General features: G+C 44.1%; 1 protein-coding gene across 1 annotated transcript in view; it reads left to right on the top strand.

Moving 5' to 3' along the window:
- Positions 1–26,816, top strand: part of LOC141468464 (uncharacterized) — a 198,983-nt gene that overhangs the window by 139,030 nt on the left and 33,137 nt on the right. The window contains exons 8-21 of the mRNA XM_074153557.1: positions 2,623–2,745; positions 5,360–5,482; positions 8,092–8,229; positions 10,304–10,426; positions 11,006–11,128; positions 12,048–12,206; positions 17,215–17,346; positions 19,546–19,674; positions 20,802–20,930; positions 21,768–21,902; positions 22,914–23,048; positions 23,475–23,600; positions 24,372–24,503; positions 25,426–25,554. Coding sequence (XP_074009658.1) covers positions 2,623–2,745; positions 5,360–5,482; positions 8,092–8,229; positions 10,304–10,426; positions 11,006–11,128; positions 12,048–12,206; positions 17,215–17,346; positions 19,546–19,674; positions 20,802–20,930; positions 21,768–21,902; positions 22,914–23,048; positions 23,475–23,600; positions 24,372–24,503; positions 25,426–25,554 — 1,836 coding nt within the window. The remainder of the gene's footprint in view (positions 1–2,622; positions 2,746–5,359; positions 5,483–8,091; positions 8,230–10,303; positions 10,427–11,005; positions 11,129–12,047; positions 12,207–17,214; positions 17,347–19,545; positions 19,675–20,801; positions 20,931–21,767; positions 21,903–22,913; positions 23,049–23,474; positions 23,601–24,371; positions 24,504–25,425; positions 25,555–26,816) is intronic.

Here is a 26,816-nt window from a genome sequence, read left to right as displayed (position 1 = left end):
CTACACAGGATGTGTGCTAGAGTGAATTCTCCATTGAGTTATCCAGAGGTGGCCAGAACAAATATCTTTCTCAAGTCACTTTGAGTTTCCCTTCTATAAATCCATGCTATTTCCACCCGTTAGCCTTCCCTGCCATGAGAAGGAAATTGTACTCCTTACCACTTCATATTTTCTCCAGTATAAAGTCATGGTTGCTGTGAATAAGAAAATTACCTTGATAAGGCCCAATTCTCTTTATGTGCTCTAGAGGTCATGGCAGATAGGACTGGAGACCCTGTTCTTTATAACCTTGCAGTGAAGGTCTGGAAGGCGCACAGCTCATGCAGAGTCGATACTCACACTTCACCAAGAACATTGCTGCCACCCTGGATCAATTCATCACCATGGCTCTTTCAGATGAGGTTCTTGGATGTCCTGGGACATCTAGGAAATGAAACAGTTCCAGTAAATTTTTTGCCGTAGTATTTAACTACTTGGAATAGAGCTTCATAGGATGGAGTCTATTATCCACTATAGTTATTAAGTCAAACAATAAGAGCCAAATGTGTAGGAAAAAGAACACCAGTGAATTATTTTTAGCTTTTCCTGAAACCTACCTCTAACAGGAAGGAACAGATATGTCAGTAGAAAACAAGTCAATCAGTGGTTGCCTTATGTCCTGAAGATCTCTCTTTTACAAATTCATCTTGTTCTAAGGACTTCCAAGGCTGCTATCTTTATTCAAATTACTATGTTTTACTAACATCTACCCTATAATTTGTTGTTTGCTTGTTGTCATGTCACAGAGTATCACAAGTTTTACTCCATGCTGTAATCATTCTCAAATTAAAGCTTTAAATGCTCTTAAAACCTTTATAATATGCAGGTTTAACAGATGCTGTTTGATAGTGATTTCATTTAATTTAACCAAATAGAAAAAGAATCGGCAAATAACTCAATATTTCATATCAGCAAGGAACGAGTTCTTGCTTGAAGCTAAATCCTTTGTAGACCGCAGATTGTCAAACTGCAGAGCCAAGTTGTCAGGCTTGAAAATGTCACATAGGATGAAGTGCTGCTGTCCCTTGGAAACCTATTTGCAACCTATCGTGTTGAAAGTCCAACAGAAAATCTCAGTTCCACATCCCTAACAGTGATTTTTTTTTTATATTTATTTTTTTAGACTGTCAAGTCAAACTCTCAGCCTGCAGCCTTGAACAGTTACGTTCTTGAGATGGCAGGAGGTGAAATGAGGGAATATGAAGGTGTTCTGGGGCAACTTCCTCCTTTGCCAAATGGTGGCACAAAATGCCACTGGCTACACAGAAAAGTAAAAACTGGAGGAAAGGGAAAAGCCCAACCTATATTTAAATGTATGTATATAAAATAGAGGTCTTTCTCTCCTGCTCCCTTCTCCTGCATAGCTATTGGTGTGTGTGGCGAGGCTCTGGAAGAGCAAAGCAGCAAGGTCTAGAGGAAAACACCTTCAGCCCTTCTCCAGGGTTACTGAAACCCTGACTCCACTGCCAGGGCTGTTGAACTGATGTTGACTGTCTTCCTGGTGCCCTGATAGAAGTTGGCTTATAGAGAGCTTGAGATGGCCAGTGAAGGAGACGTCGGGCTGGAGGCGAGTGAGTAGTTCTGGTCAAATGTCTCAAATCGGACAATAATTTGTAAAATGATAAAACTGAATTAGAGCTGAAATTGTAAGGAAATAAGCTTAACTTTCAAAAAGCTTTATTTGAAACTAAGCAGAACTCCAGAAGACACATTTTCTAAGGTGTCCTCCAGATTTACCTTAGTAGTGTTACTCACCAGCATGTTCCTGTAACTGGTACTCCAAACTGAAACCCCAACCTTGTGCAGAATGCCAGATTTTGGTATGAAAACTCTGACTCTTAACTCAAATCAGACCTGTCCAAACAATCCTGGTACATCTATTTTGGTGTGTGCAAAGTCTTTATTTGGGAAAATACATCAGTACACTTCCAGCAGGTATGTGTTCCTGAAATCAACCCGTAAAACACAGCGAAATCTTTGAGGTAAAGACTTCAGACATTTTATAAATAGCGTTTCCGACTACTTGCCACTTAGAGCGCCTTATCCTTGAAATGGTATGTTATTGTTCAAAAAAAGGAAAAATCTTGATGTACAACATGAATGGCATATGTTTTTAAACTGAAGGGGGTCTTTCAGGGCTCTTCAGTATTTATTTCCTCTAGAGACTTTTAAATACGCGTTGTTCTGTGGTGAACTCCACCGTTGCATGTGTTTATGGGTTCACACATATTGGAGTGCTAATTGCTATTGTTTAGAGCAACACTTGAAATCTGCTCAGTTATAAGAATAAAATGTACTTTTCTTGTCCTACTTCCAAGGTGTAATACGAGCCCGGTTTCCCGCTGTTTTAAAGCATTGCTGTTGCTCTATGAAAAATGCTGTCCTGCAAGAGAGAAAATAGCAGACAGAAAAACAACGGCTTTACTATACGCCAAATTCTGTCAAGCATTTTTTTTTTTTTTTTCCAGTCTAATCTCTTACAGCTACAGTAATCTTCGTTGTTAGTTGTAACGGTGGCAGGTAAGACCGTTTTCAGGCAAAAATCTGACCTTTAGGCTGGCGGTGTGCTCTAATTGGTTTCAGTGATAGACCCCTGCACAAGTGGGAATAGAGGATGCTCACAAATCTGTCAAAATGAGAGAGGAATTGTAAAATGCGAGTGTCATCCAGGGCATTATCTTTCTGCAGACAAAAAGCCCTGTTTAGGTAAGAAACTATGGACTATTTATTGGGAAGAAAGGTTCTAATCAGTGCTCTGGCTTACTGAGCTTTGAAAGGAAAGGAATATGTTATACAAATATATGCATGCATTTTGAAATAGCAGTTCTCTCTGTGATATTTATGTCAGCCCGTAGTCTTGAAGGACCATTTTAGTAATGAAAATTACTCTGTGATCTCTTAAATCACGCTTTCTAGCAACTGGATTTGTAGATGCTGTAGTGTTATTCTTGTAGGGTCCCTTTAAAATAATGCCCCAGATGCAGCTCCTGGAAAATTGGTTCAAGTAACACTCTGAACCAGGTCACTGAAAATCTATTTAGAATTCAAAAGGCTTTTTAGCTGGAGAACTGTTTCCATATTAATAGAGAAACTACTGTGGAGGGAGAAATCATGAAGTCTAAGATTTCCAAAAAGAGCTTAAAAAGTTTAATTCCAAAGTCCTGTATTTAGTGTGGGGTTTTCGAAAGGATCTGAAGCATTTCTGACCCGAAATGTGGGGGAAGTAGAGGCCAAAGTACCTGATTTTCTTGTTCAATGTGATGCTTGGAAGCTGGATGGTTTATCAGTTTTATGAAGTGCAAAGCACCTGTGGACTTCATGGTGCACAGATTTTTACCAGCCGTGTCAGGATCAGGGTACGTATTCAGATACTAAATTCCTCCTTTTGAAAACTTGGCCAAAATTTTGCCCATACTTAAATTGTTGGCTTGTTTATGCAGAGTACAGGGTGCTTTGCAAAACACTTACTTCCTACCCTGAGTGTTTTACTCAGTTGCTTTAAGCCCTTCTGCAAGTAGCATTGAACACCTCAGCGACTCCCCTCTCGTACTGGGATTACTCATGTGTAAGGTTACGGAAAAAGCAAAGTATTTTCAAGTAGCGTAGATACTACACTGATGATTAATAGATGGAAACAGCAGTGGGTTTAATACTAGGGTCAGCGCGTTAGTTGTTTTCTCTCGGATACATTTGACAATTCTGTTAATTTATGTATAATCTAAAGCGCTAGCAACTTGCAATGTTATATATCGGAACAAATTGTCTTCCCAACCTCATGGCAACAGCCTTTTGGATCATTAAGCATCATGTCTTACCGTGGATTTACAATTATTGGTTTTTCTCCTAGAAATTACTCAACATATTTTGCAAAATTCAAGCTGGTACTTGGCTCTTTGTAAATCAAGCTAGAAGGAGACAGAGGACATCTAAAGTGTCATACTTTAGCGATTAGCTGTATTTACAAGATACAGAGAAACATGCAGGATGGAGGCTGTGGTTCAGTTTTCCAACTTTTTGTTTTTCTATTTGAAAAAGGGGAAAGAGGAGAAAAGAACATTTTCAGCATTTGCCAACATACTGTACTCGCAAAATGGCAATTAATTACAGAAAAAGGAGAAATAACCCATTTTTTTCTAAATGGCAGCTACTCATATCGCTGCTTCGGAGAAGCTGTCAGTTATTCTGAAATTTTCATGAGCTGGTGTGTGGTGTTCGCGCTGCCTGGGGCCTCTTTTTGCAAGTTGGCTGATTGCATTCGTAAAGCTACTTGTGTTCAAGTACAAGGGGCCACGAGCACCGCACTGTAACCAACACAGGTGGAGGAAAAAAAAAAACCTGTTAGAAAGTGGTTTGCTGTGGTAAAAGGTGAGGGGCTGCCCACCGGACCTGTCTCCCCCGTGTGGGACTGACCTGGGATTGTTGCGATGAACAATCTGTATTTCGCCAGCGAAATATCAGAACAAGAGAAGGAGCGGGAGGTTGGTGTGAGATGATGCCAGTCTTTGCAAGGAGGCTGGTGTTTTCTGCAGAGGTGCTCCACGGCAGTAGTATTTAGTGTAAGCTGTTGTTGGGTTTTTTTCCCAACTATTATTCCTTAAAAGCACTTTCTTCCTTTTCCACTAAGTTTTTAGGAAGATGGATGCCTTCGGTGGCATTTAATTCCAAAATACAGACTAGAGAGTGGAAAGCTGAGGAACAGACTGCTTGACAGAGGACTGGGTGAAGAACAGTTTCCCCATGGAGGTGAAACTCCCCTGCTTTAGAGCAGATGCCTCCCTGCTGGACTTCTGTAGAAGAAGCTGCAGGATTCGGGGATGTGACAGAGAAGATCTGTCCCTGGCGTACCTGCTGAGACCCAGCCACCACTCAATCCAAACCATTTGACATTCAGGAAATGATCAGATATTTCCTGCTCCATTCATTTAAATATCATGGCTGTGAGGACCTAGTGATAATTTTAGGGTGCTGGGAGACAGGTTTTTTTCCTGAGTCCTTCCTGTGGCTTCTTTTGCCATTGCTTTTGGTGTAGGAATAATAAACAAGCTACTTTGGCTGATACTGTAAATATAATGTCTGATGTTGTAAATATTCATGTTGAAAGGTTCAAGGTCAGCAGTGTTTAGAAAAAAAAAAAAGATTATTTTGGAGAATAATGCTGTGAGTTCAGTGTTCCTACATTGATCAGACTGTCATTTGTAGGCTAACATCAGGATGCTCTTTTCAGTGGATCTTTGGAAATACACCCGTGTGCACGTAGAGCAGCGTTATTTTTTATTTTAATATCCAAATGAACGTCTTTGCCTTTCTCTCTGCTTTGTAGACGTTGATGAGTGTACAGAAGGGAGAGCCAGGTGTGCTCATCGTTGTGTGAACACTCTGGGATCCTTCACCTGTGACTGCAATCCCGGCTTCGAGCTGGGGGCCGATGGAAAGCAGTGCTACCGTAAGTGACGCTTTTACACCTACGCCTTTCAGGCTGCCTTATCTGCAAACGGCTATGCTTCGTTTTTAATTCAGTTGGATTAGCACTCCCAGCAAAATAAATGTATGCAAAAGCTCAAGCTTAATACTATTTTCTTCATCTTCTGCTACTGCTGTTTTTGCAGGTTGATACATTCCTAAGCCTGTGTTCACAGACCTTAATTACTGCATTTTAAAGAGCAAATAGCCCACTTGGTTTATCTTCAGAGGCTGGTGAACTCTATTGCAGAGCTACCAAAATATCGCTGTCCTATGAAATGTAGTCATTCCTACCCTCCTTCTCCCAGGTTTTTTAATATGCTGGATCTGATGCAAAAGAAAACCAACACGATGTTCTGCTCTTGTCTTTAGCTGTCTGTGTTTACTTATCTTTCTCCTGAGATTATTGACACCGTTAAGTAGGTGCCTTAAAAAAAAAAAAAAAATAGGAAAAAGCAAGATTGGGGATAAAAAAAAATATTTGAACAATTAAAATTACCCAAACTAAAAAGATGCTGAACCTGTTGTCTTCCCTCACATACCTCCCTCTTGCCAGCGGGGTTTCTTAATTAACCCTTCTTTTCCTGAGAAGGGGGCTGACTCCCAGCACTGTTAGTTGATAGGTGATCCCTGGGCTGTCCTTGAGGGCACATTTAGGTTAATAAAGGAGGTGATGTGGAAGAGTTGGTGGTATTATGGATCTAACATAAGCTCACTGGAATGCAGACAAAAGCATGACCTGTTTGAGAAAAGAGGTGGACAAAGATTGTTCAATCTGTTAATGCTGTGCAAGAACTTTCAGCAGAATTTCCTTAGGAAAATATGCCGCATGCCAGAGAGTGAATGCTTTCTTTAAGAATGTGTGTGTAAGAAATACTTATTAAGGGTGAAATTCAGTTTCAAAGCATTAACATACATTAAAACCAAAAACCAATTATGTGAGAGACATCCTGGAGAATTATTTCATAGGTGATGGGGAGCTGTGAGTAGTACAATGGTGGAGGAAATGCAATTAATATACAGATATGAAATGATCTGTTATGGGAATAAAAAAGTGGTTTAGACCACTTAGATTTCATTGTGATTTTCTGATAATATTTTTTCTCTATGTTCAGTGGATCTCAGGGGGTGGTGATTCCCTGTGCCTTATGTACAATATTACAGAGCAAACAATAAAAATAAAAACATTCTGCATATATTTATGATCAGGATTATCCCAGTGTTTGAGCAATTTACAATCTTTGTTTATTCTTTCATTTCCCCAGTGGCATGGGGAAAAGCTGATATTCCAGTTTTACTGATGAAGAAATAAGGCAAAATAAATGATGAAGATAGTGTATAAAGTCAGATTCTGCATTGGGTCGCTGAGTTTCCTAAATCCCGGCTTAATGCACTGGGCAGGAGACTAGATTTCTTCTCCCTGGTGCCAATAATCATACCATGCATGAGATGTAGTCCTCTATATGTCTTCTCCTAATTTATAGCCTCTTCCAGCTAGACTTGTATTTCTTGTCGGCAGGCACGTTGCTCCTTGGGGGCACAAAAGGGTGCAGAGCCATCGACACCGATGTGTCCATGAGCCACGGCAGCAGGGAAGTGCCATCCTTCTATACCAGATCTGATGGCCACCGCTCTGAGCTGGGGATGTTTCTGGAAGGGAAGAATGATGGCTCCTTTAGGGAGGGTGTTTCTCAGTTCTCCTACATAGTACGGGAAATTAATTCTTCTCTAAATCTGTAACAAGACAATCCGGCTAATTCTTCAAGAGAAAATTTGTAACTGAACTTATATTTTCTTTTCATCCTGAAGCAATTGTTTAATGAAGTACATTGGTGGGAGTGAGATGGGCAGATGCTCCCTTTCCTCTATGAAGGTTTCCACTGGACCTGGCCAAAATGTTGTGAGGACTGTCCATCACAGCTGAGTGCAGGAGGGTGGGATGGTCAGTCAGGGCAAATGGGGCCGGTGACGGCATCTTACCACCACCCTGTCTTAATTGCAGGGGGGAAAAGTCTTAGCGGAGGAGCTGCCGTGTGTCCCCTTGAAGAAACATCAAAGGGTCAAAACCTGCAGATGGTTTTGCTTTGTGGTTGGGTGTTCGGCCAACAGGACTCTGCTATGAAAGTTTTAGAGCATTTGTGTTTGGTGGATGTTTCAGAACCCAACTTTTTTGCATACAAAACTAAAAGCTGATTTTTGGAAACCGTGTTTCTGGGTTGAGATGAGTCACCTGGATTTCTCAGTTGGTTCCTTTCCTCCTCTGGGGCAAGGGAGGACCTCACTGTTAGGTTCAAACAAAGCATAAATCTGAGAAAACCCATGAACACTCCCGTAGCTGGCAGACTGCTGAAATGGTGAGCTGGTTTTACATTACCAAAGCTGAGAGCATCCACTGTTATGACACAAGGAGACAAATACCTGGAGCTCAGTGACTCCAAAACATGCTCTTCTTGGGTGCGTGTGGGATCTGAGTTTATATTTTCTGCTACAGCAGTCGCCTTATGGATGCTTTTTTTACGGAAGGCTTATTCTCCAGTGACTCTCCCCTCTGTGCTTGCTTTTTAACATCCTTTTGATTTATTCCTCTGCAAGGCATCGAAATGGAAATTGTCGATAGCTGCCAGGACAACAACGGAGGCTGCTCTCATCACTGCAAGCACACGACTGTGGGGCCGCGCTGCTCCTGCGACGATGGCTATCGCCTGGATTTTGATGGCAAAACGTGCGCAGGTAATTCACGGCAAATGCTGCGTCTCCGCGGGAGGAAGGAGGAGGTGTGGCGGGTCTCAGCAAGGGGAGCCGGCGGGAGAGCTGTCACTCATGGAGATACCTTCCCATCCCCTGCCCTTCTCCTACAGGTTTTAATTAATACCATCCTCTGGCACTTCCTCCAGGGCTGCTCTGGCTTGCCTTGCTCTGCGTGGTTGCTGGGATTATTAATTAACGAGGGGAAGGAGTTCTGCCTCCCAAATGGAAGATGACACTTTGGTGCGTCACCAGTTGCCTTGGCTGTGTCTCATTGTGTCCAGCCCAAGCATCACTTGGCTGAGCTTTTTTCCTTCCCTTCCTCAGCCGGCGGCTGGGAAGAGGGTCGGCTCTGGCTTGCGACGGTAGCTCTGCTCTTCTGCAGTGCTTCATGCGCAAACTCCGCTTGGTGTTATGGAAGTTGCTCTATTTCCATCAGATTTGCTCAGCGATGAGATTGCACTTCTGGCTGTGAGAAGTCTCACTTAGGAAGTGAAAGCAATAGAGTTAGATTTGTTTTTATTTCGAGAGAGGAGCTTAAAAAATTCCTTCATGTTTTAAACGATTTTACAATGTGATTTTTTTTGTTTACGACTTTTGCTATGCAAACTGTATCTCATTCTGGTTTAGACTCGCTGTCACTATGCCATTAAAATTTTAAAGAATAGCCAAGAAGAGGCGGGCTTGGGGGGGAGGGAAATAGAGCAGGCATCACAGAGCAGTGTAGAAAGACACGAGGAGAGGTGGAGAGGGGGAGCTCTGGTGAATGTGAGAGTCATTACAGACAAGAAGAGTCTCGCAACAAAAAAAGCCAAGTGGAGGAGAGAGGAAGGAGCAGGGGAGGAGGGAAGCACTGAAGTCTGCAAGGACGGTTGGTGCTGGAGCTTAAAAAGCAAAAGAAAAGAAGGTCAGGGAGGGAGATTTGGACCCTGAGCCCCGCAGGGGTGGGATGGGTTACGCAGTCTCGTTTGTGTGCGGATGAGAGGAGGCAGAGCAGCCTCCTGCCCACACCCCAGCTCAGTGACCTCCTGATGGAGATTTCAGAGGGACACAGTTCCCCTGGCCACAGCGAGGGAAGTGAGAGCACAGGGGAAGGGTTTGGCAAGGCTGAGGACGTGAAAAGCTGCTCTTAACAGCAAAAATCTCCTTTTTGTTGGATGCACATTTTGCATTCCTACACAGACAAGGGACTGTTGCTAGACCCCAGAGCAAGGCATCGTCTGATGTACTGCAGAGGAGCTTGGCTTGTGACATTTCTGGAAAATACTCTGTGTTCAAATAACCTGCATTAATCATTTTCATGCTGACCTCCTCACCCTGATTGATTAATTACATTTTCTTTCTCCTCTTTCTCCTGCCGGTGTTTCCTAATAATGTTGGTACTCCTTCCAAGGTTAATTGAGACACTGACCTTTCCCATCTGCGGCTGCTCGTCTGGGGTAACGTTCAAAAGCGCTTTGCAGACTCAGCATTGACAAGGTGGCTCTTGAATGGCCACCGACCCGCTCAGCAGGGCTGCAAGGGCTGAGATCAGCTGAGAGCCTGCAGTGAAAAGATAACAGCTCAATTCTTGTATCTAATCACCAGAACAGCAGTGTCTACGATACCAATTTCCGGATGGACACAGGGCAGGATAAGGCAATGGGCAATTAGGTATCAAAACCCACAATTGCACCCAGCAAATGCGGTGTTGGATCAGAGCTTTGTTTCACAGGTAGTTTGCCTTGAAAAAGGTGGAACGCACAAAAGTGCAAATGTTTAAATACTGTTAAATAGATAGTATTTGTGGGCTTTTTTTTGTAAATTTGTCACTTTTTTTTTTTTTTAAATCACCTCGTGGTAGCTAAGACTTGCAGAAAAGATGCTTTTCCCTGGACGTGGAGGGTATCGGGTGCTGTGGGAGAAGGTAGAAGACAGCTGCTCTCAGGATTCAGACAGTGTTTTATGTGGGTGAAGCCGTAGAAAGGCATGTGCTGAAAAGCACAGTAGCTACCGAGGAAAACCGTGGCAGCAGCTCAGACGGTGTCCAAGGGCTGAAGGAGCTGCCCCTTCCTTGCAGAGCTGGATGAGTGCGAGACCGGAGAGTCCTGCTGCTCCCAATTCTGCATCAACTACGCGGGCGGCTACGAGTGTGCCTGCAAAGCGGGGTTCCAGCCCAACGCCGACGGCTGCGCCTGCGACGGTGAGTCCTTTGGGACCGGTGCCTTGGTCTAACTAAGCCCAACAGCGGGAAGAAGAAATGCTGTCAAAGCTCATCCCGGGGCTTTGTGGGCATTTCCTTAATAAGGGAATTGGTGACTGTATGTCAGCTTTGCTGATAAGGTTTTACAAATGGGTAATTTCCACTTTGTGAGACTGGAATACGGTAATAACCCAGCATCCAGCATGGAGAAGTGGGGCCGTGAGAGACGAGCCAGCAGAGAGGAACTTCTCCTCTCTCCATGGACACTGTATATTGATGTGTTAAAGACTACTTCTACAAAAGGAGAGCCCTCAAAATAACCAAAGGATCAACTGAGCTTAACAGCTTAAAGTAGCTGTTTTCACTTGAGACAAAAACATAGGTGAAATAATCTGTTCCATGTTGCCCTGAAATGTTTTAATATCTCCAATACTAGTGAGAAACAGAGAGCCCAAAAGTACTAAGAAAATCGGGTTTTCTTATGCACAGAGTAATTTTTCAGCTGCAGCCAGGCACCGAGTGCACCCTCCAAGCAGAGGTACTTGCACCTAATCAGCATTTATATTTGGTTTTTTTTAGATGTGGATGAATGTCATCTTGATAATGGCAACTGTGACCATTTCTGTGTTAATTCTCTGGGGTCGTACGAATGTGCGTGTAAGGAGGGTTACAGGCTTGGTGTTAACAGATGGTCCTGCATCGGTAAGTTATTTCTACATCTTCAGTGCCATTTAAAATGTGATTTCAACTGAGATTTTCACAGATCCTGGGATTTTAGGAGCCCGACTTAAGCCATCTCTAAATGTGGCCCGGGTGGAGCCTACGTGCAACATGTGGATCCCAAGTTCATCCTCAAGTAATGGGTTTTGCCAAAGATTAATGGGAGATGAACACTTAAATCCCCTGGACATGTTTGAAAATCTAAACCTCATGTTTCGGAAATAAGTACTATTTTGGCAGTTTTCTTGCCCTATTTGATGAAGTTTAACATCCTGTGGAAAAAAGGTAGCCAGATTCTGCTTTGATGAACCAAAGCAAGTTTTCCACTAAAGTCAGTGGTGTGATTCTGGATTTCTGCCAGTGTAACCAGTACAGTTTAGCCTGGCAAATTAATTTTATAACCAAGTTTAACACCTGCTAAACCTTAGGCAGAGTTTGGTATTTTAACCAACTCCAAAAAGAAAACCAACTGATTTCCCAGCTCTTTAAGGCTCAAATTTTTAGTTTCTCTGAAAATAAATTGGACAGCCGGCCTCACTCTATATTTGTCATCTCCAAAATGAGCTAGAGTAATGGCCTTCATTAACTAAAAATAGTCTCAAACTTCAAATGAGGAAAATTAAACTCCTCGTTCAATTTTTTTGGACTCTTTAGGAGCAGAGTTTATTTCCACAAGAAAGGAAGGGGAAAGATCTCACTCCCACCCCCCTCTTTTTCTCTTTTTTGGAAAGCAGAAACTCTGTTTATAAATACAGATGAGAAAATGAATTGACTGTGACTGCCGTGCAGACTGCACAGGGAGGTAGCTGGAAAATCTAATAAAAACAGGGTGTAAATGAGAGGAAGGTGTCGCAGAGAAGGACTCGAGGCCAGGTCCTGAGGTCTCGTGTGTGTGTGTCAGCCCTAGGTGGGGAGGAGACGGATGCGGAGGAGGCAACGGGGTTTGCTGGGGCTCCTGGGCTGCAGTTCAGAAGTCCCCCCCAGCTCCTTCACTACGCGCTCGGTGCCCTCTACGAGGATGAAGACCCACGAGGAGAGCTCACCCTGGTGCACAGGGTCGGTGAGTGAATGAGGCAACGTTTTTAGCCATCACACCAAATGGGGGGAATAATCTTGGAAAGAGGATTTGGGGCAAGAGTGATGCTGGGCTGGCTGGGCTTAAGCCCTTAGGAAGAGCAGAGGAATCACAGAATCATATGGGGTTGGAAGGGACCTCTGGAGATCATCTAGTCCCAACCCCCCATGGAGGAGTGGTGAGCATTAATCCTGCTTTCTGCCTGTCCTCCATGCCAGCAGGGAGGAGGCATTGCCACACATCCCATCCCAAATGGAACATGTTTGGGGAACAGGAAGGCTCCCCCGTCGCAGCTGCTGCTGCCTGGGTGCATCAGGGAGGGATGCGGAGGGAGGGATGGGAAAAGGGGGCAGCACAGCAGGCAAGGAATGGGAGGCTTCTTGGGAAAACAGGGTGTCTGCGCAAAGCCCTGGAGGCAACAGACAGAGAGATCCTGTTCATCCCAGGGGCCAGAGGACTGCGTGGGATACTGCAATGCGCAAAATCCACCAAAGCTGCTCTACTGAGAACAAACCCTCGGGAAATGCTCCCTTTCTCCTAGAGGCAGGAAAGGGAGCGTGGGGGTGTGTGTTTACAAGCCCTTTTATAACAATTGGAGATTTTCTTGCTTAAGATATTTGCATTCTTGTTTGCGTGTGGGGAAAAAAAATGGAGATTCACATCCCTTTTGATGCTTTGGGCATGTTCTCTGGGAAAAGCACAGACCCATCCATGTAGAGCTCAGGCTGGTGAGGGCTTGGCACAACTGGTGGCAAACAGAGCACATGAGTACACACAGTCACAGGAGGTGGGTGCAAAGCAGCACGTACCTGTGCCTTCTAGCAAGCAGCTTTTCACCCCACCTGGAATTTGCATGACTTCACCACTTGAAAGTATTATAAGTTGAAGTCCTGTGCTTTCTCTCTGATGAGTGCAGTATGTGCTGGTGGGTCTGAAATTTCTTATTTTTGTTATGTATGTCCTGTGATTTTTGTATGAGCTCTAATTACTCATTGGAGGACTGTGCCCTACAGGCATAAATCAAGAACTGGTCTTGGCTTTAATAAAAAATTAACTTACTTTTATGAACAAAACTGTTAAGACCTCCCAAATCACATAGCATCCAGCCGGACTCAACGACACTGGTAACCAATTGGCAAAGCGATAAATGAGATAACCACGGGCAAAATTATCAGGCCTAGAAACCACAATCAAATATTTATTGACCAGTTTTTGCATGTTTTATTTATATTTAGCCACTTAAGTTTGGGTGTTATCAGCCATAGCTGAGCTTCTGCATTTTTTCTAAAGCTGAGGCTTTGCAGCACATGATGGTTTATAAGAAAAGGTGATGGAGAAATGAAACTTTTAATGGTTTAGTAAGTTCTTTTACCTCCCAAGTATGAATTTACTCATAGAATGATTTGGGTTGGAAGGGACCTTAAAGATCGTTGAGTTCCAAGCCCCTGCCACAGGCAGGGACACCTCCCACTAGAGCAGGTTGCTCAAAGCCCCATCCAGCCCGGCCTTGAACACCTCCAGGGATGGGGCAGCCACAACTTTTCAGGGCAACCTGGGCCAGTGTCTCACCACCCTCACAGTCAAGAATTTCTTCCTAATATCTAATCTAAATCTCCCCTCTTTCAGTTTAAAACCGTTCCCCCTCGTCCTATTGCTCCATTCCCTGATAAAGAGTCCCTCTCCATCTCTCCTGTAGCCCCTTTAGGTACTGGGAGGGTCTATAAGGTCTCCTTGGAGCCTTTTCTTCTCCAGGATGAACAACCCCAACTCTCTCAGCCTGTCCTCACAGCAGAGGTGCTCCAGCTCTCTGATCATCTTTGTGTCCCTCCTCTGGACCCTCTCCAACAGGTCCGTGTTCTTTTTGTGCCAAGGGCCTCAGAGCTGGAGGCAGCACTCCAGGTGTGGTCTCCCCAGAGTAGAGGGGCAGAATCCTCCTCCCTCCCCTCGCCCTGCTGGCCATGCTGCTGGGGATGCAGCCCAGGATGCGGTTGGCTTTCTGGGCTGCCAGCGCACATTGCTGGCTCGTGTTGAGCTTCTTATCAACCAACACTCCCAAGTCCTCCTCAGGGCTGCTCTCAATCCATTCTCCTCCCAACATGTATTTGTGCTTGGGATTTCCCTGACCCACGTGCAGGACCTTGCACTTGGCCTTGTTGAACCTCATGAGAAGTATGTTCCTGGAGAAGTTAATTCCTTATACTTACAGACTTATTTTTGTGCTGCTCTCTATATTATAAAAAAAAAAAAGCTTTAACAATAAGATGGTGCATGTAATTAAATATTTTCTCTAGCTTGAATGACTTCTTGATGTAGAAGCATGATGTTTTTAATGGTAATCTGTATTCTTCTCCCAAAGTATGAATTTGTAACCTCTTCCAAGTGGGAGCATTGGGATTCTGAATGTCTCTGAAAGCTTGGGCATTTGTTCAACTACAGAAAAAGGAGCAGTTGGGTGCCGAGACCTAGAGGAAATCTGGCCTCACATAGAAAATTGCTGGTGAAAAGCAGCGAGCCTGCTGACTTAACTGTTAGCTAAAATAATCTGCCAGCTCGCTCTCAGGTGTTGTTCAAAATCCCCTTCCAAAAAGCCTTAAGCCACATCCATAAAGCCTCAAAGGCAATAAACTGACCGTGTGGATAGGATCTTAATGTCACCAAGGTATTTTAGCAGAGAGTAAGATTTATTTTCTATGCCTTTCTCAATAGATCTCACAAAGAGAGAACATGAGGGTATGTGTCTGCACTTGTATTTGGGTGGAAGGGGGAAGAGGAGGGTGGGGAAGGTGAGAGGGAATGCATTTTCATGTTTTTTAGTTTTTCCATATAGACTAACCCTTTTTTTTCATATCCACGAAGAAGAAAGGAAGTGATAAATGTGTATTATGCTTTGTTTTCCTAGAATAACTCTCAAACTATGGTGTTAAAAATATCACTGGACTAAGCTTAAATAGCACTGCATCCACCTACTGCAATAGGATAACAAAAAGGAGAGCCAAGCAATGAGAAACGGAGATTATTTCCCAAGAAATACTCAATTATATACAATATTATCAAGTATTAGGTTCAAATTCACTTTTCCTGAAGGCAAAATGGTAGTTTAAGAGCTCTGATGGGGAATGAAAGCATTTAAGGGAGTTAATTCCAGATAATGTCCCAGCTTTCCTTTTATTTAGATTCAAAATTTGAAGAGGAAAATTTGGGAGTCTCCATTTAGGACTGTCTTTTGGATGAATCAGTGGTATTTGCAACACTAACAACTCGAATAGAATCACAGAATCACCTAGGTTGGAAGGGACCTTTTAAGATCATCTAGTCCAACCGATTAAACAAACAAACAAACAAAAAAAACAAAAACAAAAACAAAAACCACCAACCACCAAACCCAACAAAAAAACCAAACAAAAAAACACACACAAAACACCACCTAACATTAATCCATATCCCTGAGCACCATGTCAACTCCTCTCTTGAATACCTCCAGGGATGGTGCCTCAACCACTTTCCTGGGCAGCCCATTCCAATGTCTGACAACCCTTTCAGTAAAGAAATATTTCCTAATATCTAACCTGAACCTCCCCTGGCGTAACTTGAAGCCATTGCCCCTTGTCCTATCATCTGTAACTTGGGAGAAGAGACCGACCCCCGCCTCTCTACAGCCTCCTTTCAGGTACTTGTAGAGAGCGATAAGGTCTCCCCTCAGTCTCCTCTTCCCCAGACTGAACAACCCCAGCTCCCTCAGCCTCTCCTCATAAGACTTATTCTCCAGACCCCTCACCAGCTTCGTTGCCCTTCTCTGGACCTGCTCCAGCACCTCAATGTCCTTCTTGTGGTAGGGGGCCCAAAACTGGACACAGTACTCGCGGTGGGGTCTCACCAGTGCCGAGTACAGGGGGACAATCACTTCTCGGGTCCTACTCACCACGTTATTCCTGATACAGGCCAGGATGCTGTTGGCCTTTTTGGCCACCTGGGCACACTGCTGGCTCATGTTCAGCTGACAGTCGACCAACACCCCCAGGTCCTTTTCTGCCAGGCAGCTCTCCAGCCACTCTGCCTCAAGCCTGTAGCGCTGCCTGGGGTTGTTGTGACCCAAGTGCAGGACCCGGCACTTGGCCTTGTTGAACCTCATCCCGTTGGTCTCAGCCCATCCATCCAGCCTGCCCAGATCCCTCTGCAAAGCCTCTCTACCCTACAGCAGATCAACACTGCCACCCAACTTAGTGTCATCTGCAAATTTGCTGAGGGTGCATTCAATCCCCTCGTCCAGATCATTGATAAAGATGTTGAAGAGAACCGGCCCCAGTACCGAGCCCAGTGGGACACCACTCGTGACTGGTCGCCAACTGGACTTCACCCCATTCACCACAACTCTCTGGGCCCGGCCCTCCAGCCAGTTTTTAACCCAGCGGAGAGTATACCCATCTAAGCCATGGGCAGCCAGTTTCTCCAGGAGGATACTGTGGGAGACTGTATCAAAGGCCTTGCTAAAGTCCAGGTAAACAACATCCACAGCCTTTCCTTCATCCAGCAAGTGAGTCACTTTGTCATAGAAGGAGATCAAGTTTGTCAAGCAGGACCTGCCCCTCATGAACCCGTGCTGGCTGGGCCTGATCACCTGGGCATCCTTCATGCGTTGCATAATGGCACTCAGGATGATCTGTTCCATCACCTTCCCAGGCACCGAGGTCAGACTGACAGGCCTGTAGTTCCCCGGATCATCCTTCCGACCCTTCTTGTGGATGGGCGTCACATTTGCTAGACGCCAGTCAGCTGGGACCTCCCCAGTTTGCCACGACTGTTGGTAGATGATGGAGAGTGGCTCTGCAAGCACTTCTCCATCATATACTCAGGTTTTTTTCAGTCTGTCAATGTTGTGCATGTTCCCTTTTGCACTTGTGCGTTTGGAACGATAGGTAAGAGCTTGTGGAATTATTTTTGTCTGGATGCTCGCTAAACCTTCTGTATTTTTTTTTTTTTTTTTTTTTCATTTCAGTTTGCCTTGATAACACTTTTGGCAACGACTGTAGCTTGAGCTGTGAGGATTGTCTGAACGGAGGCAGATGTAACAGCGAACGCAGCGGCTGTGTTTGCTCGCCTGGGTGGACCGGCATTATCTGTAATGAAAGTGAGTACGGTGGGTTTGAAAGGTGGGGACTTTGTCCTACTGCTGTGACCCTGCAGAGACCTACGAAATAGGAATAACCTGTTGTGCTTTTAATCTGTAAAGCTCTCCAAGGAGCAGGCAGATCAAAATTTTATTGTAATGTGGCACCTTAAATAGAAATTGTAAGGATTGCTGCAGTGTACAATAGGAACCCGCGAGCAGCGAGGTCTCTGCCCTCCAGCGCAGTACGCTACAGTACCCCTTCCCAAGTATTTGTGTTGCTGTTCATTCCTATTCACTCTGCTGCTGAAAAGTGCCAGGGTTTGCCTGCCTGCCATGCTTCGCTCCACAACTTGCCTCGCTGACTTTCAGAAGTCTGTCCTGGCAGGTGGTGTGACAATCTGGGTGGACATAGATTCTAAACTCGATTTTTTTTTTTTCCTTTATAACATCCCAAGACATTGCCTCTTTTTGATTCTTTTTTTCTTGTGTTGGTAAACTTGGGTCTGGACTTTTTTTTCCTTATTGTTATTTTTATTATTAAAATAATTTTCTTGGGATGGTTAAGTTTTAACATTGGAAATTATATTTTTCAGAATTCTCTTGCCAAGTTAGCCAGTGCCCCTTGTAATAGCTTTCTGCTCTCCTCATTCCTGCTTCCTGGTAGAAGATCTTTCTGCTTCAGAAGTATGTGTCAAAACCAACTGGAAAGATAGAGTGGCGATTTCTTGATGTACCGTGTGCCATTCTTCATCTGCAGTTCAGCAAAAATTGTCTGTCGCTGGTCTGAGACTTCCCACAGCAGGTCTTCTGCATGTTCGAGATAGGTCCCTCCATTTTGTGGTGTATAGTGTGATGGCCCGTCATGCTTAGAAAGTCTGTGCTGTCACTGATGAGACAAAGAGACGATGAATTATTACTTAGTATCCATAGAGAGCAATCTTCAGGTTAATCTCCATCAAGATTGTTTAGGAGGCATCATCACAAAGACAGAAATACAGAAAAAAAAACAGCAAATGATTGAAATCAACAGTCTGCCTGTAGTTATTCTGGGAGACTGATTGTGGGTTTGGTTTGTAAACACTGGGGACAGCTGAGAGAATAGAAATGAAGAGGATTAAAATGATAATTTCTAAGCTACCTAAGGCAGTTCAAGCTATCAAGTTAGGATATTCTTACTTCTATGCGTAGTTCTCTAGTGGTTCAGGATAGATTATAAAAATTTCAAGACGGAACACAAATTCTTCAGTTCCCTTCATAAATAATAATAACATTTTTGGTCTATATTTATAGTAGATATCCATGCATGTAATCTGGTGGAATTCATCTCTGGAATTTAGAGGACTTTAATGGGACTGCATTATTGAGCCAAACCTGCAGTCCAATGAAGTAGGCATTGGCAATGATAAATACAATATATAATCTGTATGAATTAGCCGTATGTGATTGCTTTCACTCTTTCCTGTCGCTTTCTTAATAATATAGCATAGTTCATGGGTTTAGGGTAAGCTAAACAGTTGAGAAAACTGGAACTAAATTTCTGTAATAGTGCACCAAGGAAACCAAATGGAAATTGATGTGAAATGTCAGGTTTCTTAATGTACATTGATAAAATGTCAGTTAAGTCAGATGACTCCAGCAACTGTATTTACTCAGCTAACTCAGGCTGCAAACAGTGGAGCAAGGCTTCATTTCACAGCTTGTTTTGCAATGGAGCAATGAGGGCTTTAGGAAGGAATCCCGAGCTGATGTGGATCCGTTTCTGCCGTGATCATCTGGGGAATTTCAGAGACTATGTTAGAAAAACACAACATTATTTTTATAATAGTATTTGGGAAGAAAAAAAAAAAAATGTTTAAAATACTTATCTCTGAATATTCAAAACTGTGCTCTGATTTTTACGCTTTGTACTTTATAGGCAATGTTTTGAGCCCCATGCATTGTGTGGAGTGGAGCATAGGCAGGGGAGAATTTGGATAAATCATATAGTACTTCACATAAGTAAGCTTGGTTAATTCAAGTGTCATTTTAAAATTATCTAGTAAATATTAGATGGAAGTGTATTTCCTTATATAGAAAGAATATGAAATTGTTTAGAGCCCGCTTGACTAAAGAGCCTCTTTCCTTGCTCAGTTTTGATGACCAGAGTCTTATTTCATTTCATTTCTAGCAGAGGGAAAGGATTTCTTGGCCTGTTCATCTTCCCTGCTTTCTCTGCAGCTTGTTCCCCCGGGACGTACGGCAGAGGCTGTGCCAGCGTTTGCAAGTGCCAGAACGGAGGCTCCTGCGACCCCGTCACGGGGCAGTGCCGCTGCCCCCCCGGCGTGCACGGCAAGCTCTGTGAAGATGGTACGGTTCCCCTTGCCTGCCCATGGGCAACCTGTGCCTGAAACCTCACCTCTGCGTTCCCCTCCTTTCTACCCTGCACTTGAGTCACAACAACCCCGTGCAGCGCTACAGGCTGGGGGAAGAGTTGGCTGGAGAGCTGGCCGGTGGAAAAGGATCTCCTGGGGCTGCTGGTTGACAGCCGGCTGAATATGAGCCAGCAGTGTGCCCAGGTGGCCAAGAAGGCCAACAGCATCCTGGCCTGTATCAGGAACAGTGTGGCCAGCAGGACTAGGGCAGCAATTATCCCCCTGTACTGGGCACTGGTGAGGCCCCACCTGGAGTGCTGTGTCCATTTTGGGTCCCTCACGACAAGACAGACATTGAGGTGCTGGAGTGTGTCCAGAGAAGGGCAACGGAGCTGGTGAGGGGTCTGGAGCACAAATCTTGTGAGGAGCGGCTGAGGGAGCTGGGATTGTTCAGCCTGGAGAAAAGGAGGCTGAGGGGAGACCTTCTCGCTCTCTACAACGGCCTGAAAGGAGGGTGTAGCGAGGTGGGGGTCGGTCTCTTCTCCCAAGTCACAGGCAATAGGACAAGAGGGAACAGCCTCAAGTTGCGCCAGGGGAGGTTTAGGATGAATATTAGGAAAAACCGAAAGGGTTATCAAATATTGGAACAGGATATCCAGGGAAGGGATCGAGTCACCATCCCTGGAGGTATTTAAAAGACAGGCAGACGTAGTGCTGAGGGACACACGGTTTGGTGGTGGACTTGGCAGTTTTAGGTTAATGGTTGGTCTTGGAGATCTTAAGGGTCCCTTCCAACCTAAATGATTCTATGATTCTATCTGGATGTAATTGTGTACATATAATGTACATAAAATGTAATGTGTGTGGTAAATCTTAGGGGCCCAAATAAGAACAGGCTCCATTGTGCGAGGTGTATTGGCTTGCCTTGCAGTGACTTTTGTTTTAATAATAGACAGGATAAAGGGTGAGAGAAGCACGGGCCTTGTAAGGGTGGGCTGCACGGAGCCCCGGGTCAGTGGCAAGTCGGCGTGGTCTTTTCTGTAGCACCAAGAGAGACCTGATTTGGTGTTGGTGTTTTAACACTTAGGAGCTGATGCATTCTTGTGTTTTTCCACCCAAAAGGTTGCCCAAAAGGCCTCTTTGGGAAGAACTGTAACAAACCATGCAACTGTGCCAACAACGGCTATTGCCACAGACTCTATGGAGCCTGCCTGTGTGACCCTGGGCTCTACGGGCGCTTCTGCCATCTTAGTAAGTCCCTGTATTTTTTCTGATCTGTGTATTTAACATATGCACAATGCAACGGTTAAAAAGGTTTCACATTGCTTATAAAATCAACACGGCTTTGGGTTCTGCGATGATCTGGGAGTAGTGAGAGGACATGACTTGTGACGCGTGGCGGGAAGCCCCAGAAACTTCATTAATCTTTTCCTCTAGCAATTAATCTTTGCCACAAGGACTGAGATTTACTGATGCACAAAGGGGAGGACTATAGGTAGGGCTGGATTGGGACGGGCAGGTTTAACGTGACAGTTTTTGGTGAGGTTAAAGTCTGGTTGGAGCCAGTAAGTGGCTGCTGATAGGGTTGGAGTGGGAACTGAGGAGCAGGACTGGGGCAGGATGAGGGCAAAATGTTAAATGGGAATAAAAAGAATCAAAACAAAAATATTGCAAAACAGATGTTCAAGTTTCTTTGCACTTACAGGTCTTGTTTGTAAAATCTATGCAAGATTGAAAAATAGTTGTGATTTTTTTTTTTTTTATTTTTTTGGTGAAAGCTTTTGTCTTGGAGTGTATCCAAATATTTTTTCATTCAGAAACTTAACTAAGTTTGCTTTGAAAGCTTTCTGGTTCTTGCATTCATCGCATATGGCTTGAAATGAAATGAATTACTTAATATAGGAATCATGTAAACTATATTTTACACACCCACACATTAATAGGCGCTGTCACGGGTATGTGGATGTATTGGCTGAAAGTAAAATAAATGTTTTGCTTTTTGCAGCAGTTGCATTCTGCAGCAGCATGCAATTTCAAATAACTCCTGCATAATTACAGAGCTAATGATTCCTTTTCATCTGGCTGCAGCCTGTCCCAGGTGGGCCTTCGGAGCCGGCTGCTCGGAGGAGTGTCAGTGCGTGAAGGAGCACACGCTGGAATGCAACGCCAGGAACGGGACTTGCACCTGCAAGCCAGGTTATCATGGCAAAAAGTGTCAGAAAGGTATAATAGAAAGCCAGATTCCCTGTGTCTGCTTATTCCTTTGTCCTAGAATTATTTCTCTTCCTTCCTTCCATTTGCTTTGTTTGGTTGCTGCTAATATATTCATATTCTCCTAATTATTTTGTCTGTGGTTTTTCATACAACACACTCCATGAGTGCCTGATATCACAGGGCTAAGAGGGACATCAAGGGGAATACTGCTTAAAGAATGCAGAAGTTGTAGCCTGATCAAATGACAACAGAAACCTAGAAACCAAATTCGAATCCAACCCTAAATAATGAAGATTGCGGGAGTTTTCACTTTTTTTCTTTCCCTTTTCCGCGCAGACAGCAAATAAGTGACAAAACCTGTGTTTTATGGCAGCAGGATTACTTGTGAACAGTTTCAGTAATGCTACTTTTCCTTCAGATTTGCAGGTCTTTGAATTCAATTTATTCTTTGTAGTTTTAGGGGGTAGTTCAAAGAGAATTGTATTCCACATTCATGTTTGCATGTCTCAGTAGCCCTCTCCAGACAGTAATGGAATAACACAATAAAGATTCTTCCTTCAGATTCCTCTCTGGGCAGGCAGGAACGTGTCGGGTTTGTGACAGTAGTTCTTGGGGAGGTTTAGTGGAGAATAATAGTGACGATATTTAATATCTTTAGCGTTCTTGGTGACATGCTCGGTTGTGGGGGAGAACATCCCTCGCCCAGCGCTGGCTTTACACCAAGGCAGAGAGCAGCAGAAGGTACAGACAGATAAGAAGAGTAATTCTGTAATGGCTGTAATTGAATATATCCTTAAGTATTCTGCCACTCTCTTTCTGGGTTGTATTTAAGCAGTAACCTCTTCGAAATGTCCGTGCAAGTGTTTAATAAGTATTTACACTTTGTTATCAGCACCTCTAAAATGTACATTAAAATAGATTTTCTACAAATTTCAGCCAAATTATTTTCTGGCTTTTGTTCAGTTTTTCTTACCTCTTCCTTTTTCTTTTGCATATTCTGTGTCTACTTGCATTTTCCAGAGTGCGCGCCTGGCTTTTATGGGGCTGGTTGCAAACTGAGGTGCAACTGTCCTCCTGATGTATCGTGTAACCATGAGACGGGAGCCTGCAAGCATCCGTGTCCACCTGGGTTTCATGGAGAAAAATGCCATTTATGTAGGTACTCACTGCCTGTTTCCCTGGGAGGTACACTTTGGCTGGGAAAGCTTACGCGGGAAACTTATGTTCAGATATAGAAGTTGCAAATAAAAAGGTACATTTGATGTTGGTAAGAGTTGGCAGCTCCCCGCCGAAGCCAGACTGGTTTTTGGAGCCTGGCAACTGTTTGCAAAGGTTGAGGCACAAGGCTGAGGCCAGTTACTAAAATTAACATTTGTCCAGGTAAATATAGTTCCTTTTAAAGCTTCAAGCACAGATTTTCTAGAGCTCTGTTGCACTTAATTACAGACCACCGTTCGCTGAGGCGCTGATGACACATAGGTCACTTGGTACCAGCACAGCTCAGTTGCTGGTGGTGGTGTCTCCTAATATCTCCAAACTGCTTCCTTATACTAACCGTGTCTTTGGGTTCCTTTTGACCAGCTTGTCAGCCTGGGAGCTTTGGGGTGAACTGCAGGCAGAGGTGCAGCTGTGGAGAAGCACCGTGCGATCCGAAGACAGGGCAGTGCATTTGCCCAGCCGGGAAGGCTGGTGCTACGTGTGAGCAAGGTATGTTTTGTGTTGGGCTGGAGTAGTGAGTGTCTTACTTTCAGAGAAACAATAAAAAATGGAATTATTTTGTTTTCCTCCAAAAGTGCTGCAATGCAGTGTGCTTCATTTGCAGAACAGGTAAACAATAAGTCTTGATGCAGAACATAACGACATCCACCACGTGGGATCATCTGTAAAGGAGAGAGTGTGACTCAGTTACCCTGTCTTGTCTCTCTGCTCCAATTATTAATAGTGATTTATATGCTGGGCTGGGTCTATACAGGTTGGGCAGTGATACCAGGGCACTGCAGCAGGTCCGAGTCCCAGAGCAGAGCTTGGGACCATGTTGCCATATGCCCACAATGTGCCCCAGGATCTGAAAGGGCCTTGGCCAAGGACAGCTATTGTGGAACCAGCAAATGAAGGACCTGGTGAAGGAATTAAAAGGGGAGAGCATTATTGTGGATAATTAAGTAAAGGGATAAAGAAAGTCTCTAAAGAACACTGAACTACCAATGGGCCACAGGATGCTCCTCTACCATTTGCAGAGCTCTGGCTGTTGCATGCCTGAGGAGCATCAGCCCTGCATGGACCTGGATTGTGTCTCACTGCTTCACGGGGCAGGAACCTCGCCAAGAAGGTGGACCTGAATGGAGACCTGGGCTCCACCTCATGTCCAGTCCCTCTGGACTGTATGACCATCATTGTCCCCCCTCAGTCCAGCAAAAATACAGCAGTAGCCCTTCCCTCCTCCATCTGTCTGGCATCTCATGTGCTGTTTTTTTCTAGATTGCCCAGCCGGTCGGTGGGGACCAGACTGCCAGTCCTCCTGTGAGCCCTGCGCCAACGGGGGCCAGTGCAACAGAGAAACTGGAGCCTGCGACTGTCCCCCCGGCTACACCGGGGCATCCTGCTCTGCATGTAAGTCCTCACATCTCGCTTCTCCATGAAAAGAAAGTCAGATTGAAAATTTGGCTTACAGTTTGATTTTTACCTTCTTGCTGTTTTGTGAAATGCTTGTTGCGTTAGACACACTGATCCAAGATAAAGTGCTCTCCAGCTTCAGGAATTCCCCAGGGTGGATTTGACATTATTTAACAGAGGGAGATTACAGATAAATGCAGATGACAAGCTAAACTGCATCCCAAATTAATGTTATCATTAGACCTAATTTATGGCAATGTATACCTAGAAATACAACGTTTAATAGCCACGATGCTTGCATTGTAATTCTGGTTGCTTGGCAAGAGGTGCTGGCCAGTTGGCCCATATGGCATCACTCCTGGGTTGTGTTTGCAGGAGTACTCCTTGATGTAACTCAGGATTAAATAGGAGTGAGGGTGAAGGAGTAGTATCAGTGCTGTCTGTGCAGATCCACCAGAAACCATGGCAATATGGTCAAGCAACTGGTCTGTGCTACTGTGGCTCATTATCCAGCCTCTGGGCATTAAAGGCAGCTTGAGTGTGGCTGTTGTGCTGGTGTAGACAGGCTCTTGGGAACAGCACTGCTTCATGGAAGACCTCAGTGGTGGTGTATTATTTCTCCTTCTTAGTCACAAAATCGCTTTCGATGAAGGTTTGCTCAGCACTCTTTTTTCCTTCACTGATTGATCCTGCTGTGTGGAAGTACCCAAAACTCACTCAAGCTATTCCCTCTTTAAAGGATCCAGCCCCAGACACCTAATATACAAATTACAGATGTTTCTTTCATTTTGCCATTTTGATTTCTGGATTCAGCTAATGCATGTTTTAGGGGACAAGCTGTTGCTGTCTTGTTGGAAAAGATCAGTCCATGCCTGAATTATTATCCAGGTGAAATTCCGGTCTGTTCATCCGTTTGCAGCCTGCCCTGATGGTTACTATGGACAAAACTGCCTGCTGTTATGCAGCTGTAGCAGCGGTGCTCAGTGTCACCATGTCACCGGAGAGTGCACATGTCCCCCTGGCTGGACTGGCCACGACTGCAAACACCGTAAGTCAAATGCGTATTGGCTCCACAGGGCACACGGTGTCTCCCGGGGACTTAACTGCAAATGTAAGAACCAGCTCTGTTTGTTCTTAGCCTATTACAGTTTTTTAATATACTTTTGCTAATCTTATTGCTTCTGAAATTGTGTGTTTATGGGTTTGCACAGCCTGGATGGTTATAATCCTTAATTATCTAGGTTCAAAGTATTGAAATAGATGGCTGATGAAGCGCAAAGTATTGATATAAGCTCTTATTTCAACACTATGGATCCCTTTGCCCAGTGCCATCTGTCCTGTCAGCATTTTGACTGACAGTTTTGTTTTTCATTTTCAACACAGATTAGTTTTAAGATTAATTCTCAATTTTTCATTTTGTTTAGGGGAGATTTATTCAACAAGTGAGTGGCATGTACAGTCGTGTGTCTTAAGGTCACTCCTTAACTTGTGAATATAAATGCTGGGAGAAATTCTGTTCTCTGGAAGAGCAGAGCATCCTTCTGTTGACTTTAGCATCGCTCTCCATATTGATGGCCCTCCAAGAGGACAAATTTGCCCTTTTTGGATAGCAGCATGTAAATGTTAAGCCATCCTGCTTGATTCTTTCCTTTTTCTTTTCTGCTTGATTCATTATGATCCCTTTTGCAAAAAGGCAACAGAATGCAAACTTCTTTCTAAACTTGATCTAAAACACATAAAATCATATAAATTAATTGCCAGTGTCGACAGCAGTAAGTTTTGGACCTGGCTTTTCTGGCTCGGTACTGAAGAAAACTCTGGCAAAATCTGACATTTCCACCAATGCGTATTTTAAAAATCAAACCAGTTGGTAACGTGTGGAGCCATTATATAGCTTTCCATAACTCCCTAGCCTGTCTAAAAAAATTAAGAGACCATGGCAAAGAAAAGCTGTTATTTCTGTCAGGAGAACATACGAGAACAGTTGTTGTGCAGAGACATCTCAGTAAGGCATCTCTTCAGCTCTCGCAGACCAGGCATGAAACGGATGCCCAACTCCAAAACCAGGTTTCTAATTGGCACTTTCATTTTATCTTTACAAGAAAGGAAGGAAATGCTCTGGTGCATTGTCATATTCATGTCAGTGTTATGTGATTTTTAGAATGAAAGCAGTGAGTTGCTTTAACAAAGACTGAGATTTCTCCGTCTTGTCCATGTTGCATTTCCCAGTATTTTGAGGAGGATATGGAGGATGCTCACAAATCTGCCTTGTTTTACCCACTAGCTATTCAGGTTATGCAGATTTTTGCT

The sequence above is a fragment of the Numenius arquata genome, chromosome 9 (assembly GCF_964106895.1).
Source record: "Numenius arquata chromosome 9, bNumArq3.hap1.1, whole genome shotgun sequence".
In the NCBI taxonomy this organism is placed as follows: domain Eukaryota; kingdom Metazoa; phylum Chordata; class Aves; order Charadriiformes; family Scolopacidae; genus Numenius; species Numenius arquata.
This window is presented reverse-complemented; position numbering and strand designations above follow the sequence as displayed.